The sequence below is a fragment of the Xenopus laevis genome, chromosome 1L, assembly GCF_017654675.1.
Source record: "Xenopus laevis strain J_2021 chromosome 1L, Xenopus_laevis_v10.1, whole genome shotgun sequence".
Classification (NCBI taxonomy): domain Eukaryota; kingdom Metazoa; phylum Chordata; class Amphibia; order Anura; family Pipidae; genus Xenopus; species Xenopus laevis.
In genome coordinates this window covers 211,069,283-211,084,664 of record NC_054371.1, presented here as the reverse complement: position 1 = coordinate 211,084,664, position 15,382 = coordinate 211,069,283, and the positions used below count along the sequence as shown (strand labels likewise).

The 15,382-nt window shown below is 36.7% G+C and overlaps 1 protein-coding gene across 1 annotated transcript in view; it reads left to right on the top strand.

The window, feature by feature from the left end:
- The window catches only part of parp8.L (poly(ADP-ribose) polymerase family member 8 L homeolog), a 193,380-nt gene that overhangs the window by 143,009 nt on the left and 34,989 nt on the right, over positions 1–15,382 (top strand). The window contains exons 12-15 of the mRNA XM_041569417.1: positions 505–1,060; positions 4,855–4,908; positions 5,016–5,111; positions 15,170–15,262. Of these exons, the coding sequence (XP_041425351.1) occupies positions 505–1,060; positions 4,855–4,908; positions 5,016–5,111; positions 15,170–15,262 (799 nt within the window). The remainder of the gene's footprint in view (positions 1–504; positions 1,061–4,854; positions 4,909–5,015; positions 5,112–15,169; positions 15,263–15,382) is intronic.

Below are 15,382 nucleotides of genomic sequence, written 5' to 3'. Positions count from 1 at the left end.
CGGCAGGCGACTAAACACCCCTGAATCTGAGCGTGTGTCTCTCCCCTCAATAGCTGTGTTGATTTTGATCTATTAGCTACTTCCCTTTGAGATGTTATCAGATTGTTCTAAGACAACATGATCTCCACTTCTTTAGAAATTGGAATGGGGCTGTCTGAGAGCTTTAAGGCAATGTGGAAAGGTCAACAATTGAAATGATCTGTGCATATATGGTCTTGTTTGATGGAAAATGTAGTAATCCTGGTTTAGCCCACCACTTGGCAGGAAGGATCAAGAAAGATTAGATTATTCGGAGACCAAGCCAAGATCTGCTTGTATGACCATGTTGCTTTCAATCTGTTTGAGTTTTTGTCTTGATCCAGATCAAATCCAATGATTCAAACCAATAGCTTGTCCATACACTCTGTTGTTGGGTTACGCTAATGTTCCATTCAAAATTATGTATAAAAATGATTTCTTTCAAATGTAATTATTCCAGTATATTTACTAATTGCTTCTTTGCAGGTCGCCTAGTTATCCTCCTCCTGGGTGTGGGAAAAGTAAAGTAAAACTAAAGTCTGAACACGATGGGATCTCAAAGACTCACAAGCTTCTGAGAAGGACTTGTTCTAGCACAGTGAAACCCGTCGACGTGTGTAACACAAAATCCCACCGAAACTTTGGCCGTTCTTTGTCAAGTGATCCTAGAGCTGAACAGACAATTAGTGTAAAATCACACAAACTTTTGAACCGCCCCTGTTCGACAGCCATTAAGCAAGAGGAATGCATCTCAGTAAAGCAACATAAACTGCTAAGTCGTTCTTGTTCTGGAGATCCCAGATGTGAGCACAACAGCACCTTGAAGCCCCATAAACTGTTAAGCAGGTCTTACTCTAGTAATCTTCGCATGGAAGAATTAGATGGACTTAAGAACCACAAATTACTCAGCAAATCATATTCCAATGCCCCTAAATCATCCAAAATGGACCTCTTGAAAGAACCTATAGCAGAGGGCAGGAGGCTCTCTCTTACCTCAGGGCTGATTGGTATCTTAACGCCAGCTTCGTCGTCACAAGCTGCTGTGCGTATATTGGTATTGGATTTCTTTGTTTAATTTCTGCTGCTAGAATTTATTGCCAATAGATTAGCCACAACAATGCTTTTCCATACCTGAATAAACAGCTCTAGACACTGTCTCTGTTTAAGATAGCAGCTGCCATATTAGCTTGCTGTGGCATCACTTCCTGTCTCAGTCTCTTCCTGCTCTCTCATAGCTCTGAGCTCAGATTACAGCAGGGAGGGGAGGAGGGAGAGGAGCAAACTGAGCATACTCAAGCCCTAGCCCTGGAGGTTTAAATTGAAAACAGGAAGTCTGATACAGAAGCCCATGTGTACACAAAAGGAGGAAATAAATGTGATGCTTCTTTTGACAGAGGACTTTGAGTAGCATTACTTTGAGGGTTTACTAGTGTAATTATATAGATCTTTCTGATGAACCGTACTTAGGTTTAACCTTTCCTTCTCCTTTAATCGGATTAAATCAGAATGAAATATTTTAACAGGCAGGGGTTTGAATGCTATAAATCAGCATGAGATTTCTTCAAAGTGTGAGTGTTTTAGTCCATTTTATATATCGATGCATTCATTTTATCAGCTGTTGTATAATTTATATATTGAGTGCAACAGGGAAATGAATAACTAAGTACTTGCCACAGATATAAGCTTATATTAATGCAACGTTTGTACAGAGTACAGGCAGCACTATGAGATGGTAAATAAACACAGCTAATTATGCTGTTCAGGTACTCCTATATAGTGATGGGCGAATTTGTGCAGAAAAATTAGAGGATTTAGTGAAAAAATTTGCGAAAAGGCACTGGCGTCTCGTTTTTGACGCCGGCATCCGTTTTTTGATGCCGGAGTCCTTTTTTTTGGCAGCCATTTTTTTTTGACGACGGCAAATTTTCGACAGCGAATTTTCCCGACCGATTTATTCACCGGCGGCGATTCACGCAAATTTGCCGCAAATTCACCCATCACTACTCCTATATTCTTCCTTAGAGAGTGGCCCACAGCCAGGAGACATATGTCTCAGAATACTTACAGATTCCCAAGGTAGTCTGATTTTAGAACAACTTTTTCATAAGTTTCTGCCCCCAGAAATACAAGTATCCTAACTTATCTCCATTAGCATAGAAGGAAAAACAGTGGGGCTCATTTATCAACACTGGGCAAATTTGCCCATGGACAGTAACCCATGGCAAACAATCAGATTGCTGCATTCATTGTACTGCTTGCAACTGGCTTTAAAAAGCTAATCATGATTGGTTGCTATAGGTAACTGCCCGTGGGCAGATTTGCCCAGTGTTGATAAATGAGCCCCAGTATGATCAGTTTAAGGGTCTGGCTTGCACTGATTTATACCTATTTTACCCTGTCCTCTGCCTGGCATGTTCTTCCATTCTTTAGCTAAGATTGATGGTGACAATGAGATGAGATTATAGTGCAGTACAATTGTGTATTGTGGGCCCCAGCAGCTACAAGGATAAGGGAAAAATAATGCAAAGACATTGCTCCCCAAGCATTTCCCTTTTTTATCACCTTCTTTGAATTACCTTTTTGTAGGTGACCAATTAACTAGCATGATTCCCATAGCATTTTGTGCCACCTTTCTCATCCTTCATTTTTCCAACGCCAACGTCCATTTTTTTGACGCTGCCACAAATTCACTGGTGAAAACGTGCCAGCGTCCAAAAAAAAACCAGATGCCGGTGTCCATTTTTTTTTTGATGCCGGCAAATTTTCACTGGCGAATTATCGCTGCAGTTTTGCAAATTTATTCGCCGGCGGCGAATCGCGGGAATTTCACCACTTATTCGCGCCTGGCGAATAAATTCGCCCATCACTATTTACCATGAAAATTTGAGTTTTCAAGGTTATTTATTTGGTCAAAAATCTATTTTTCGGATTAAAAAAATTTAATTCTCGTTTTTTTAAGAAAAAACAACTCATATTTTTCTAGATTTATTATACCCCGCCCCTGAAAATAGCTTGAATCTGAAAATACATCATCTGAAACATGCCCAGGTCTTGTAGGAATCAATGGCAGAGGTCCTTTGGACAATTTGAAGATGTTAATAGCCTTCATAGTGTTCAAGTTTTTTTTTTTTTGGAGGGTTTTTTCTGGGCGATTTCATGACATTCATTGTTTTAGAGAAAGTGAGTTTAGTTGTGGTTTCAAAAACCTCTAATACCACTAAAATTTGACCTTCAATAAATAGGCCTTGATATATGAGACTGAGATTTTGAAGAAGCAACAAATTTAATCATGAAACATTGAGGTTAATATTATTTTTCTTAGAAGTCCATAGCTTTTACGTGTTGGACATGTACCTAGTACTGTACTAACTTTTATCTCACTGATCCCAACTAATTCCTTTATATAATAAACTTCTCATTCAAATGCCTGGAGTCCAGGTAGTCAATAATTGAACTTTGCAGGACTTGTACAATTTAGTTGTAATATATTAAAAAATCATTTAATTGAAAGCGTATTCAGAACACAATTTTAAACCAACTATCATTCAAGAGGTTCATGGTGGACACAGGTGTTTTTGCCCATTTAAAGATGTTCAGAACTCAAACATTTCTTTACTTATTTGTACTTGGCAAATCTTTTTTTTTAGTTGGTTCTTCAAACAAAAATCAAGGCAAAAAAAAAAACAGCATCATGCATTTTGGGGGAAATTGAGTTTTCTGAACTTTTTTTGAATTTTCAAGATTTATCAATCAAAAAAATTCAAAGGAAAAACAAAAAACAAAACTTGGCAACTAAAGCCTGGCAACTTCTGTAGATGTCAGTGGAAAGTGTAGTTTTAACAATCAATATTTTACAATTTGAGATTTTTTTTTAAAAGAAAAAGTCTACTTTTTTAATGAATGCAACAATGTAATTTTGTTGTGATTGGATTCTCCCCTACATCTTGAACATGATCAAGTTTTCCTATATATAATTTTTTCCCTGATGACATTTAAAATGAAAAAATTGAACTAGAAATTGAATCATATAGTTTTCTATTATGGCTTTTATATAAACCCAGGACATTTTTCTTGTTCCATCTTTGCCTGTTCTAGATCATGTTTACCTGTACCATTCAGTTTACAATACATCATACTGTTCAAATCATCATATTTTCTGGTACACTATTATAATTATTAAGTGGATAGTATTTAGCACTGCCTTACAAGTTGACAGATCATAGACAAGAATCGAATTCAGTTTCTTTGGCAAAGCATTTGTTAAAAATTAAGTTGGGCATGTTTGATAAATAGACCAATTCCTTGATAGTCAGGAAAGTGTTTAGAACGGTGATAAAATTCAGATATGAAAATGTCAGGAATCCCTAATCTGACCTTTAATAAATCTTCCCTTGTCTCCTAGCCAGGAAAAAGTATGTGCAGCCAAAATTATTGTAATTTCTACAAGAAATATGCTTTGTAAGCAAAGCTACTAGGTTTTATTTCTATATTTTTCCTGCCAAGTACTTTTGTTGGTTTCTTGCCTGATTTATGGGCTTTTATTATTTATTTACCTGCTTTTCAGTTTTGTTCCATTTGTCTCTTCTGTTACATCATCTATTGAACAAAAGATCAATGAGATGATATTGTACATAGGCACCCAATGGTTTCCCAGTTACTTTCTTCATACAGTACCATCAAGAAAATCAATGTCTAGATTTATCGAGAGGAATTACGTTTGCAAGAGAAGATAAATAAATGTGTAGTTCATTTTTTTAGGTCTAATTTGCAAAAATGATTCTCCTTCAGAAGCAAAATATTAAAACTGTGATATGTGTATTGATTTTTTTTTTTTAGCCAAACAATGGTGCAAAAAATGCTCCGGTGCGAGGTCACGGCTTTCTAGTTCAGGTAGGTTATTAGTAATGATTTGAATAAATACAACAAGCCTCTATTTTTTAGTTTTGAGTCAGGTTTTAGTATTTTCAGTTTAATCAATGTTTTCTTTATTTCTCCAGACAATAGAATTTGCAGAACAGAGAATACCTGTCTTAAATGAATATTGTGTGGTTTGTGATGAACCTCATGTCTTTCAAAATGGACCAATGCTGAGGGTGAGTGATTCTTACCATCTCATAAATGTTTCCTTATTGTTTTCGTGCAATTGTTTGCTTTTTTTTTAAATGTGTCTAGGTCTTCTAACTAGTAACTGTACTTTGTTGACAGCCAACCTTTTGATTCTGTGAACAAGAGCCTCCCTGCTGTGTTCTTAATAGACTACCAGATAGGAAGCCTGAAGAGTAGTGTACAGGAAATAAATGCCTCCCCTTTAGCAGCAACTATATTTCCAATGTCTTTAAACACCCCCTGGTGTTATTTATTTCAGGTTTCTTTATTTCTAAAATATTCCTTAACCCTTTCCATGACAGTGCTCTTTTATTGTGCTGGAGAACTCCAAAATGTAAAATCTGTAGCACTGGTAGTAAGTAGGGATGTAGCGAACGGCGGAAAAAATGTTTGCGAACATATTCGCGAACATGCGTCCAAAAATGCGAACGGTTCGCGAACGTCGCAAACCCCATAGACTTCAATGGGAAGGCGAATTTTAAAAGCTAGAAAAGACATTTCTGGCCAGAAAAATGATTTTAAAGTTGTTTAAAGGGTGCAACGACCTGGACAGTGGCATGCCAGAGGGGGATCAAGGGCAAAAATGTATCTGAAAAATACATTGTTGACACAGCGCTGCGTTTTGTGCTGTAAAGGGCAGAAATCACACTACGTCACTCAGGTGATGTTTCTGGACACGGAATGTGAAAAAGCTCACACAGCTAGGTGGCACTTGGTTAAAGACTGGGCAAACAATGCCTGCAAGGGCAACGTATACAGTAGTGGATACGGAATATATTATTGCTGCTGTAAAAACATCACTCAGGTGATGTTTATGGACACGGAATTATTATTGTTATTTAGACAGAATGTGAAAAAGCTCACACAGCTAGGTGGCACTTGCATACCTCCCAACTGTCCCTCTTTTGACCACTCAACCCCCTGTCCCTCTTTTGTACTGGAAAGTCCCTCTTTTCTCTGCACTGAACAGCCAGAAAAAAAACAGTTTCTAACTTAATTGGCTTTTGGCAGAGAGCTCAGAACAGCTAACAGGTGCAAATAAGATACTTTGTAACAATTTTGACTCTGGTTGGTGCTGGTAGTGGTGAACTACTAGGAGGAGCAGCACGCCAGTCCCTCTTTTCTCTGAACTGAACAGCCAGAAAAAAAACAGTTTCTAACTTAATTAGCTTTTGGCAGAGAGCTCAGAACAGCTAACAGGTGCAAATAAGATACTTTGTAACAATTTTGACTCTGGTTGGTGCTGGTAGTGGTGAACTACTAGGAGGAGCAGCACACCAGTCCCACTCCCCAACACAGCTAGACTAATAGCACTGGGCTCTTATAGTAGCAAAGTAAAGAAACAAAAAAGAAAATAAAAGCAGTCCTTACAAGGACTATTGGGTTACAGGCAGCAGTCAGCAGATGAGAGATCAGCAGCAGGACAGCTGCCCACAGCAGCTACATACAGAGCACTGCAGTAGAAGGTAGATTACTAGCCAGCAAAGCTACCTAACCTAAAATGTCCCTCAAATCCCTGCAGAGTTCTGTCCCTACAATACAGAGCAGTATCAAGTAGATTACTAGCCAGCAAAGTTACTATCAACTGTCCCTCAAATCACTCAACAGCTCTCTCCCTACACTAGCTCTTCCAAGCACACACAGGCAGAATGAAAAAACGCTGCAGGGCTTCAGTTTATATATGGAAGGGGAGTGGTCCAGGGGGTGTGGGGGTGGTCCAGGAGGGAGAGCTTCCTGATTGGCTGCCATGTATCTGCTGGTCTGGGGTGAGAGGGCAAAAATAAGCGCCAGCTAAGGCGAACCCAAATTGGCGAACGTTGCGCGACGTTCGCGAACATTCGGCGGACGCGAACGGTCGATGTTCGCGCGAATTAGTTCGCGGGCGAACAGTCCACGACATCCCTAGTAGTAAGCACTCCATACTGGGAGGCCCATTTTTCAAAGGTGGAATTTCAAATTCAAGTGAAGTTTATTTTACTCTAATAAATTTGAATATACTTGAAATCCGAATGGGAGGTTATTTAAGAAAAAATTTGAACGTCTAAAACTCGAACGAATATTACCGACTCAAAAACTCGAATCAAATTTGATTCAAATTTGACTAAACTCGAATTGAGTTTTTTCTCAGAAAAAAACCTGATGTTAGAAAGGCTATTAACATCTTCAAATGGGTCACTGGACCTCTGTCATTGACTTCTACATGAACTCGGCAGGTTTTTGATGGTGAATAGTCAAATTCAAATTGTTCCCAGGGTCAAGGTTTGATAAATCTTGAATTTGAATCAAGTTTGGATTATTCCCAATCCGAATTAGAGTGTTTTGACCAAAATTACAAATCAAAATACTATTTGATCCTTAATAAATCTGCCCCCTAGTGCCATATTGTATGATCTATGGCAGATGAATAAGGATGAGCATTTTTTTGGCCTAACACTGTGCTACAATTTTGTCATGCATTTTACTATAAAAAAAAAAGTTTTTTTTGTGGGAAAAACTACAGGAAAATCCCAGACTAACTGCAGCATATTTGGTTTGAAAAGAAAATACCCAATGACTTCAATGCATTTGTAGTAAGAAAATATGCAGAGAAAAAAATCCACTAAAGCATTGACCATGAGAAAAAATGGCCATTGGCTCCAATACATTTGGCAATATTTCACCATTTCACTCATCTTTCCACACACAAATTTTTTAGCAAAGCAAATTGAGGCTGTTTTGCTCATCATTATGGGTAATTTGCGTTGAGCTCGTTTTGCCGAAGAATTAGCGAAAACTTAAAACAATTTGAAAAATTGATGCCGAAACATTGCCAATTTCATAGGAGTCAATTTTTTTCTAGAAAAACAAAATACATGGGAAAATTCTTATAATAGTAGGAAGAAATTAGCAAACACACGAGGGCAAGTGTAGCGGGGTGAACCCCTATATGTTTATTCACGTCAGTGAACGTTTCGGGGGTGGACCCCTTTGTCAGACATACAGGGGCCGATTCACCAAGGGTCGAATATCGAGGGTTAATTAACCCTCGATATTCGACTGGGAATTAAAATCCTTCGACTTCCAATATCGAAGTCGAAGGATTTTAGCGCAAATAGTTAGATCGAACGATCGAAGAAATAATCCTTCGATCGAACGATTCGAAGGATTATCCTTCGACCAAAAAAATTTAGCCAAGCCTATGGGGACCTTCCCCATAGGCTAACATTGAGTTCGATAGGTTTTAGATGGCGAACTAGGGGGTCGAAGTTTTTTCTTAAAAAGACAGTACTTCGACTATCGAATGGTCGAATAGTCGAACGATTTTTAGTTTGAATCCTTCTATTCGAAGTCGTAGTCAAAGTCGAAGGTCGAAGTAGCCCATTCGATGGTCGAAGTAGCCCAAAAAACACTTCAAAATTCGAAGTTGTTTTACTTCGAATCCTTCACTCGAAGTTAGTGAATCGGCCCCACAGATTAGAGTGTACCAACATATCGTTATAATCCAAACTATTAAACATTAAGTGCCAATCAGTGTGAGTCCATAATATATCATACTTTGTTGTCTTTTTCTTATTTTGTTCTTTTTCATTTATAGTCCTTATGTCAAAAAAACGTCCAAACAAACCAAAGCTCCGTGTAATGTCCAATGTAAAAATATCCAATTCCTTGTGAAATCCAGTTGTTTAATACTCATAAAACAGTCAAATCCTAAAACCAGTGAATACATTAGTTAAATTATAAACATATTAAAATAAATATAAATGACCATTACCGAATAATTTATCACAGTTGGGGGCCGATTCACTAAGGGTCGAATATCGAGGGTTAACCCTCGATATTCGACTAGGAACTAAAATCCTTCGACTTCGAATATCGAAGTCGAAGGATTTAGCGCAGATAGTTCGATCGAACGATCGAAGGATAATTCCTTCGATCGAACAATTAAATCCTTCGAAACGAACGATTTGAAGGATTTAAATCCAACGATCGAAGGAATATCCTTCGATCAAAAACAGTTAGCCAAGCCTATGGGGACCTTCCGTTACGAGCCCGTTACACTTGCCCTCGTGTGTTTGGTAATTTCTTCCTACGGAAAACACCGGGCAGACATTTTGGAGAGGCTGGGGAAAATAGGTATTGTATTTGCATAAAATTCTAACAATGACATTTTTTCAGACGCAAAACAATGTAGTTTTTTTCTGTTTTTTGTAATTTTTTCAGGGTGAAAAAAAGCTTTGTGAAAACAGATTTGCTAAAAATTTAAATCAGGAAATTTGCCTAAAAAATGTACCAAGTATATACTAGCTACTAGGATACTAGTATCCATTGCTGCTGTAGTCATTTCTTGTGTTCTTTAAGTAACACGGTATATGGGTAGGATGATTAGTCCAAAGGATATCTCCTGTGCTCCCTTCTGAAGTAGCTGTTTGCAAGCTTAATCTTGTCTGTAGAGCTTAAGGGGCTTTAGGAGCTGAACCCCCCAGCAGAATACTGGTTTCAAAAACAAAAACCACATCTTTACAGCCACTTGGTAAATGAACCCTTCAAACACTCACATATAGAAACGGAAAGAGACTGAGAACGAGGGTTGATTTATAAAGAACCACACCATGAAAGAATCAGTCATAAGGTTATGAAGTAGAAAAAGAGATCAAGCTCTGAAGTTAGAAAGTGGAACAAGTGAAACACCAGAACATTCATCTTTTCAGAACAGGTGGCACATGCCAGGAATCTGTCTGGCAGAATGAAGAGGTACAGATATTCAGGAGAGACTGCTATACACATTTTCCTGAGCGTGAAGCAAGGTCAAGAATTAATAGTAGCACTGAATCTTTTAATCCATTAGAGCTTAAAAGGTAATAGGAGACATTGCCTTCTCTTTCTGGTTTTATAAAAATATATCAGTGGCGGTGCTTTAATGAATGAGCAAAATGTGCAAATTGTCCAAGGCCGGTATGGACAAGGGGGCCAACCATCAGTCATTACAGTAACATCTCCTAGTAATAGAACTGTAATCAGCTGAAATAGTTCTTTTTATGTACACTACGAGGGATGGGTAAGTGGTGTGGGATGTAGGGTAGACATCTGTCCAGTTTTGACCCGAATAATGCTGTTTTTGGAAGGTTGGCCTGGGTCAATACTGCCTGCCAGGTTTTCTAGATTAGGAAAACTGGGCAGGATTTTTCTAGATTGGCACAGAAATTGTGCATCTAATAGAAAACACACTAGCACACCCTTTGTGCAGATACTAAAGATAAGCCTGGTGCCCAGTGTTTAGAGGATACGGCAAACTCCAAGTACTAGTAATAAAGAAACACACGGGCACACGAGACATGTAATTGCAGGGCAAGCCCTTGTAAAAGTTTTTACTGCGGACGTGCAACGTTTCGGGCTCTGCCCCTTTGTCAAGCATAGTGGATCAAGGTGGATCAAGGGAAACCAATTAGTGTAATAGAATTCAATTACAAAACCAGTGCATGTGAATTAATACAATCAAAATAGTAATATTATGAATTCAAAGTTCATGGTTCATATCGTGAAAAAATATTACAAAGATTCCTGGTCTAAAATTAATTTCTGTAATCCATTTGCAAAATGTTAAAAGTTAGAGTCCATATTAGGGGAATGAAATCAACTCAAAAATTGAAACACAAAGTCCAAGTGATGAAGAACGAAATTGATACATTTGGGGGCAGATTTATCAAGGGTCGAAGTGAATTTGAGGGAATTTTCGAAGTAAAAAAAATTGAAATTCGAAGTAATTTTTTGGATACTTCGACCATCAAATAGGATACTACGACTTCGAATTCGATTCAAAGTAAAAATAGTTTGAATATTCAACCATTTGATAATCAAAGTACTGTCTCTTTAAAAAAAACTTCGCCAAATTAAACCTGCCGAAGTGCTATGTTAGCCTATGGGGACCTTCTACAACCATTTTCTAAGTCTTTACACATCGAAGTAAAATCTTTCGATCATACGCTAAAATCGTTTGAATCGTTTGATCGCAGGATGTCTAAATTCGGTGAAAAATACTTAGATTTCTATATTCGAAGTCAAAGTATTTCAATTCGATGGTCGAATTTCGAAGTATTTTACACTTCAAAATTCGACCCTTGATAAAACTGCCCCTTGACGTAGTTTACCTAAAAGACAGTGCTCCCCATAGAGTGGCTGGGAGCGGCATGCCGCAACTAATAATTTTCCGCCCTAGGCCTGGGCCCTTGTGGCCTCGCCACAAATTCGGGCCTGCAACTATGTTTGTTAAACCACCATATGGAAGGTTGTCTTTGTGTTACCTGTAACTGAGGTGCAGCATATTAAAGGAATAGTAACACAAAAAATATAAAGTGTTTTAAAAAAATAAGTGTTTTATAAAAATACAATAAAGTGTTGCTCTGCACTGGTAAAATGGTGTGTTTGCTTCAGAAATACAACTATAGTGTATATAAACAGGCTAATGTGCAGCAATGGGGGCAGCAATTCAAGAATAATATACTCAGTAGATAACAGATAAGTTCTGAAGAATCCCATTGTATACTACAGAGCTTATCTGATATCTGCTGTGTATCCTGAGCCTTTTTCCCTTTTTCAGCTTTGAATGGCTGCCCCCATGGCTACACAGCAGCTTGTTTATATAAACTATAGTAGTGTTTCTGAAGCAAACACATAACTCAGGGCAACAGTACATTGTGAAATCTTAGGTCACCCTCTTTTGTTTTTGCACATGGGGAGGGGGCAAACGCCACTACCTGCCATCTTAGTAAACGAGGGCCACTGTTTTTATATGAGTAGTGGTTCGTCTTCTTAGTCTGCATAATATTTGCTGTCATATTGATTTCTATTGTTTAATGTGAAAATCAAATAAAATAAAAAAAGATATGAGTAGTGCTAATGCAGTAGTTATGTATTGGTACCCACTAACACAGCACTAAAAACGATTATTGCTAGAAGCGCCATATTTTTTTTATCCTGAACCTACTGAACCAGCCTAAAAGTTAATTTTCTCTATAACAGGCATGAGCCAGGACTCTAAAATATTCACAGGAGGTCCCCCCATCTTGGATCTTGTTAGGAGTATCTGTCCTAATCTGTCTTTTTAAATCATCAGGCAGAAAATTAAGTTTGTCTGTCACATAAACTGATGCTACAGAGCTGATTATTAGTATAATCTCATCATAATTGCACTGCCATGTACTGTAAATCCTTCAACTAATATAAGTGCCTGTTCTGTTCTCATACAGAATTCAATGCAGCATATACTGTGTCTCACCAGCTTACCAGACCTCAAATTATAAAACAGCTCATTTAACAATTGCTGAACAACTGCAAAAGTATTTTATGAATTGGACCAGAAAAAAAAATGACTGCAGAGAAGCAGTCCTACTCCTATAATATGAGCAATCGGCATTCTTTTTTGGTTTGTTGTAACAGTGCCATCATGTGGGTACAAATTGTACAGACACATTGCCTGCAAAAGATTTTTGGTACTTCCAGTTGTATGTATTTAAGATACATTCCTATTAAAAGCTTTAATGGAAATCAGTAGCAGTCACTAGTGATGGCTGAATTTGTCCTGTTTCGCTTTAGCAAAAAAAATGGTAAGTTTCCAGAAAAATTCACGAAACAGGGAAAAAAATCACAAAACGCATTGAAGTCAATGGGCGTCAAAATTATTTTATTTTGTCAATTTTGATGCCCGCAACAATTTTTATACGCGCGTCTATTTTGTCCAAATGCATTAAAGTCAATGGGCGTCCGAATAATTTTGACGCGCAACAATTTTTATTCAACGCGTGCCCAAATTTTTTTTGCCTGAGAATTTTCACAACAGTTTTGCAAATTTATTTGCAGCGAATTCACGCCTGGTCTTGATTCTTCCATCACTAGCAGTCACATTATTATTATTATTATTACAATATTATTATTACATTCACTGAAGGTGCCAATTTATTAGACACTCCCCGATGCCCTAGTGAATCAGTATGTTTTACCTAAGTTGGAGTTCCTTTAGTAAATAAAAATGCATTGGCCAGGGAAAAAATTGGTGCCATGTCTTTTTATAATTTTTTTTAAATTCCCCTTTGTTTACCATTTTCTGCATCTCGACAAATTTCAAATGGCAAAACTTATGTTTAATTTTTTCTAAGATTTTTTAAAAAAAAAAGCTTAATTAACAAAAAACATGGAAAGCAGAATGAAAAATGTAATTCTCAGCCAAAAAACTCACAATATTGAATGGTTACATTTTACTCGAAACATGCAATATGAAAAAAATATTTTGAAAACTTTTCAAGACGTTTCTCTAAAATATAAAAAAAATACAGTCTGGCTCATTTATCATTTCTTCTTTTAGCTATTTTGCAGCTTATCCCATTATTTGTCTGCTCAGTCAACCAAGCTGGATATAAGTGCTCTTAATTATTTATCATGTCTATTCACAAATGGAAACACACATGAACAACTTTTTGGGAAATCGTACATCTCTAATAGATTTTGTGATAAAGCAATTGAATGACTATTAAGGTGAAGTCTTTTTCAAATATTGGGGTGTCCGTTGGTTGGAAAGGGTCTCAGCAGGTTCAAGTTCACAAATCATTTGGAGTGGGAAACTTTTCTTTTTTTAATTAAACAAAAAAAATGTTCATCTTGAATGGTGATAAATCAACCTTTAAGAGAATACAGATAAATAACAATGCTACAGTAAAAAGTGATACAGGATGTTATTGCAGCCTAATACTTCTGGGTAAAAATATTTAGTCTCTGCACAAATATCATAACAAATGGACGCTGTGAAATAATAGAAACTATTCAGATGTTTTTCTATTTCCTTAAAATCAAAAGATCCATTGGACCCAATGTTTTATTTTATTCTGTTCTATATTGCCTAATCTCTAGTCTATTGGTCAGTACCTAAAACTGGAACATTGTACCTCTATTCTATAAGTAGGCAAGTTTAAAATGTTCTTTTCTTTTTTTTAATTTTCCTACGATTTTTATTTTTTCATTTTACTTATCTTCACAGTTTTGGTAATCTACTGGTATTTAGTAGATAAAACTACATGTCTTAGCGTATTATATCTAACCTATTATACCGCTTTGAAAACAAAATGTACAATGTTAACCATGATATACCACAGCAATATGGGGCAGATTTATCAAGGGTCGAAGTGAAAATTCAAATTAAAAATATTTGAATTTCAAGCTATTTTTATGTACTTCGACTATCGAATAGGCCACAATTCGATTCAAATTTGAAAAAAAATGTGACTATTCGAATATTGAAATTTATCATGTACTGTCTCTTTAAAACTTTGACCAATAGCCAATAATTGACCAATAATTGCTGTTTTAGCCTTTGGGGGCCTCATAGAACCTATTTGGAATAATTGGAATTGGAATAAAATCTAAGCTTTTTGTGGCAAATACTTTGATTCTAATTCGATCGAATGCACTAAAACTGTGATTCAAACTAATCAAATACAGCCTCTTCACGCAAAGTTAAAAACTTAGAATTTTAATAAGTTTCGATTGGTCTTTTATTATTGGAATTTCGAAGTTATGGGAGTTCAAAAAAACTTCCATTACTTCGAAATTCGACCCTTGATAAATCGGTCCCTATATGTACAATGTCTTTATTATGTTGGAAGTCAATAAATAAAGGAAAAAAATCTAAGTAAAAAAAAATACTTCTGGTTATCACTCTATTACAGTATATCTTCTAGAAATACAGCCAACTGATTTTTTTTAAAAATGTTATCTACAAGACAAATGAAAATGTCTCTAATTTTATATAAATGGTGCAGACATTTTGTTGACATAATGCGGCTCAAACGGAATACCATGGCATGACATAATACAGCAAACATTTAAATGAAGAAGGTGTGAAATTAGTGACCAATTGAAATGGAGGGACATGGGGAGCCATCTGAAGCACATGTGCCATGAAGTTTTCCCCATCTGTAGTCAGACCTTCTGAGGGAAAAAAGGTCAGAATGTTCAATATGTTTTTCATAGAATGTTTTGTCAAAAGTTGACTCATTTGAAAATGTTTTATTTTTGGCAGCCCACGGTGTGTGAAAGAGAACTGTGCGTATTCGCTTTCCAGACATTAGGAGTAATGAATGAAGCTGCAGATGAAATTGCAACTGGCGCTCAGGTATTTTAGACAATCTTTAATATGTATAAATACTACTCATTATCGTAACAAATACTTTAGGTATGCAATATATCATAGGAATACGTATTGAGATATCCAATATGTTTTTATATTATAGTT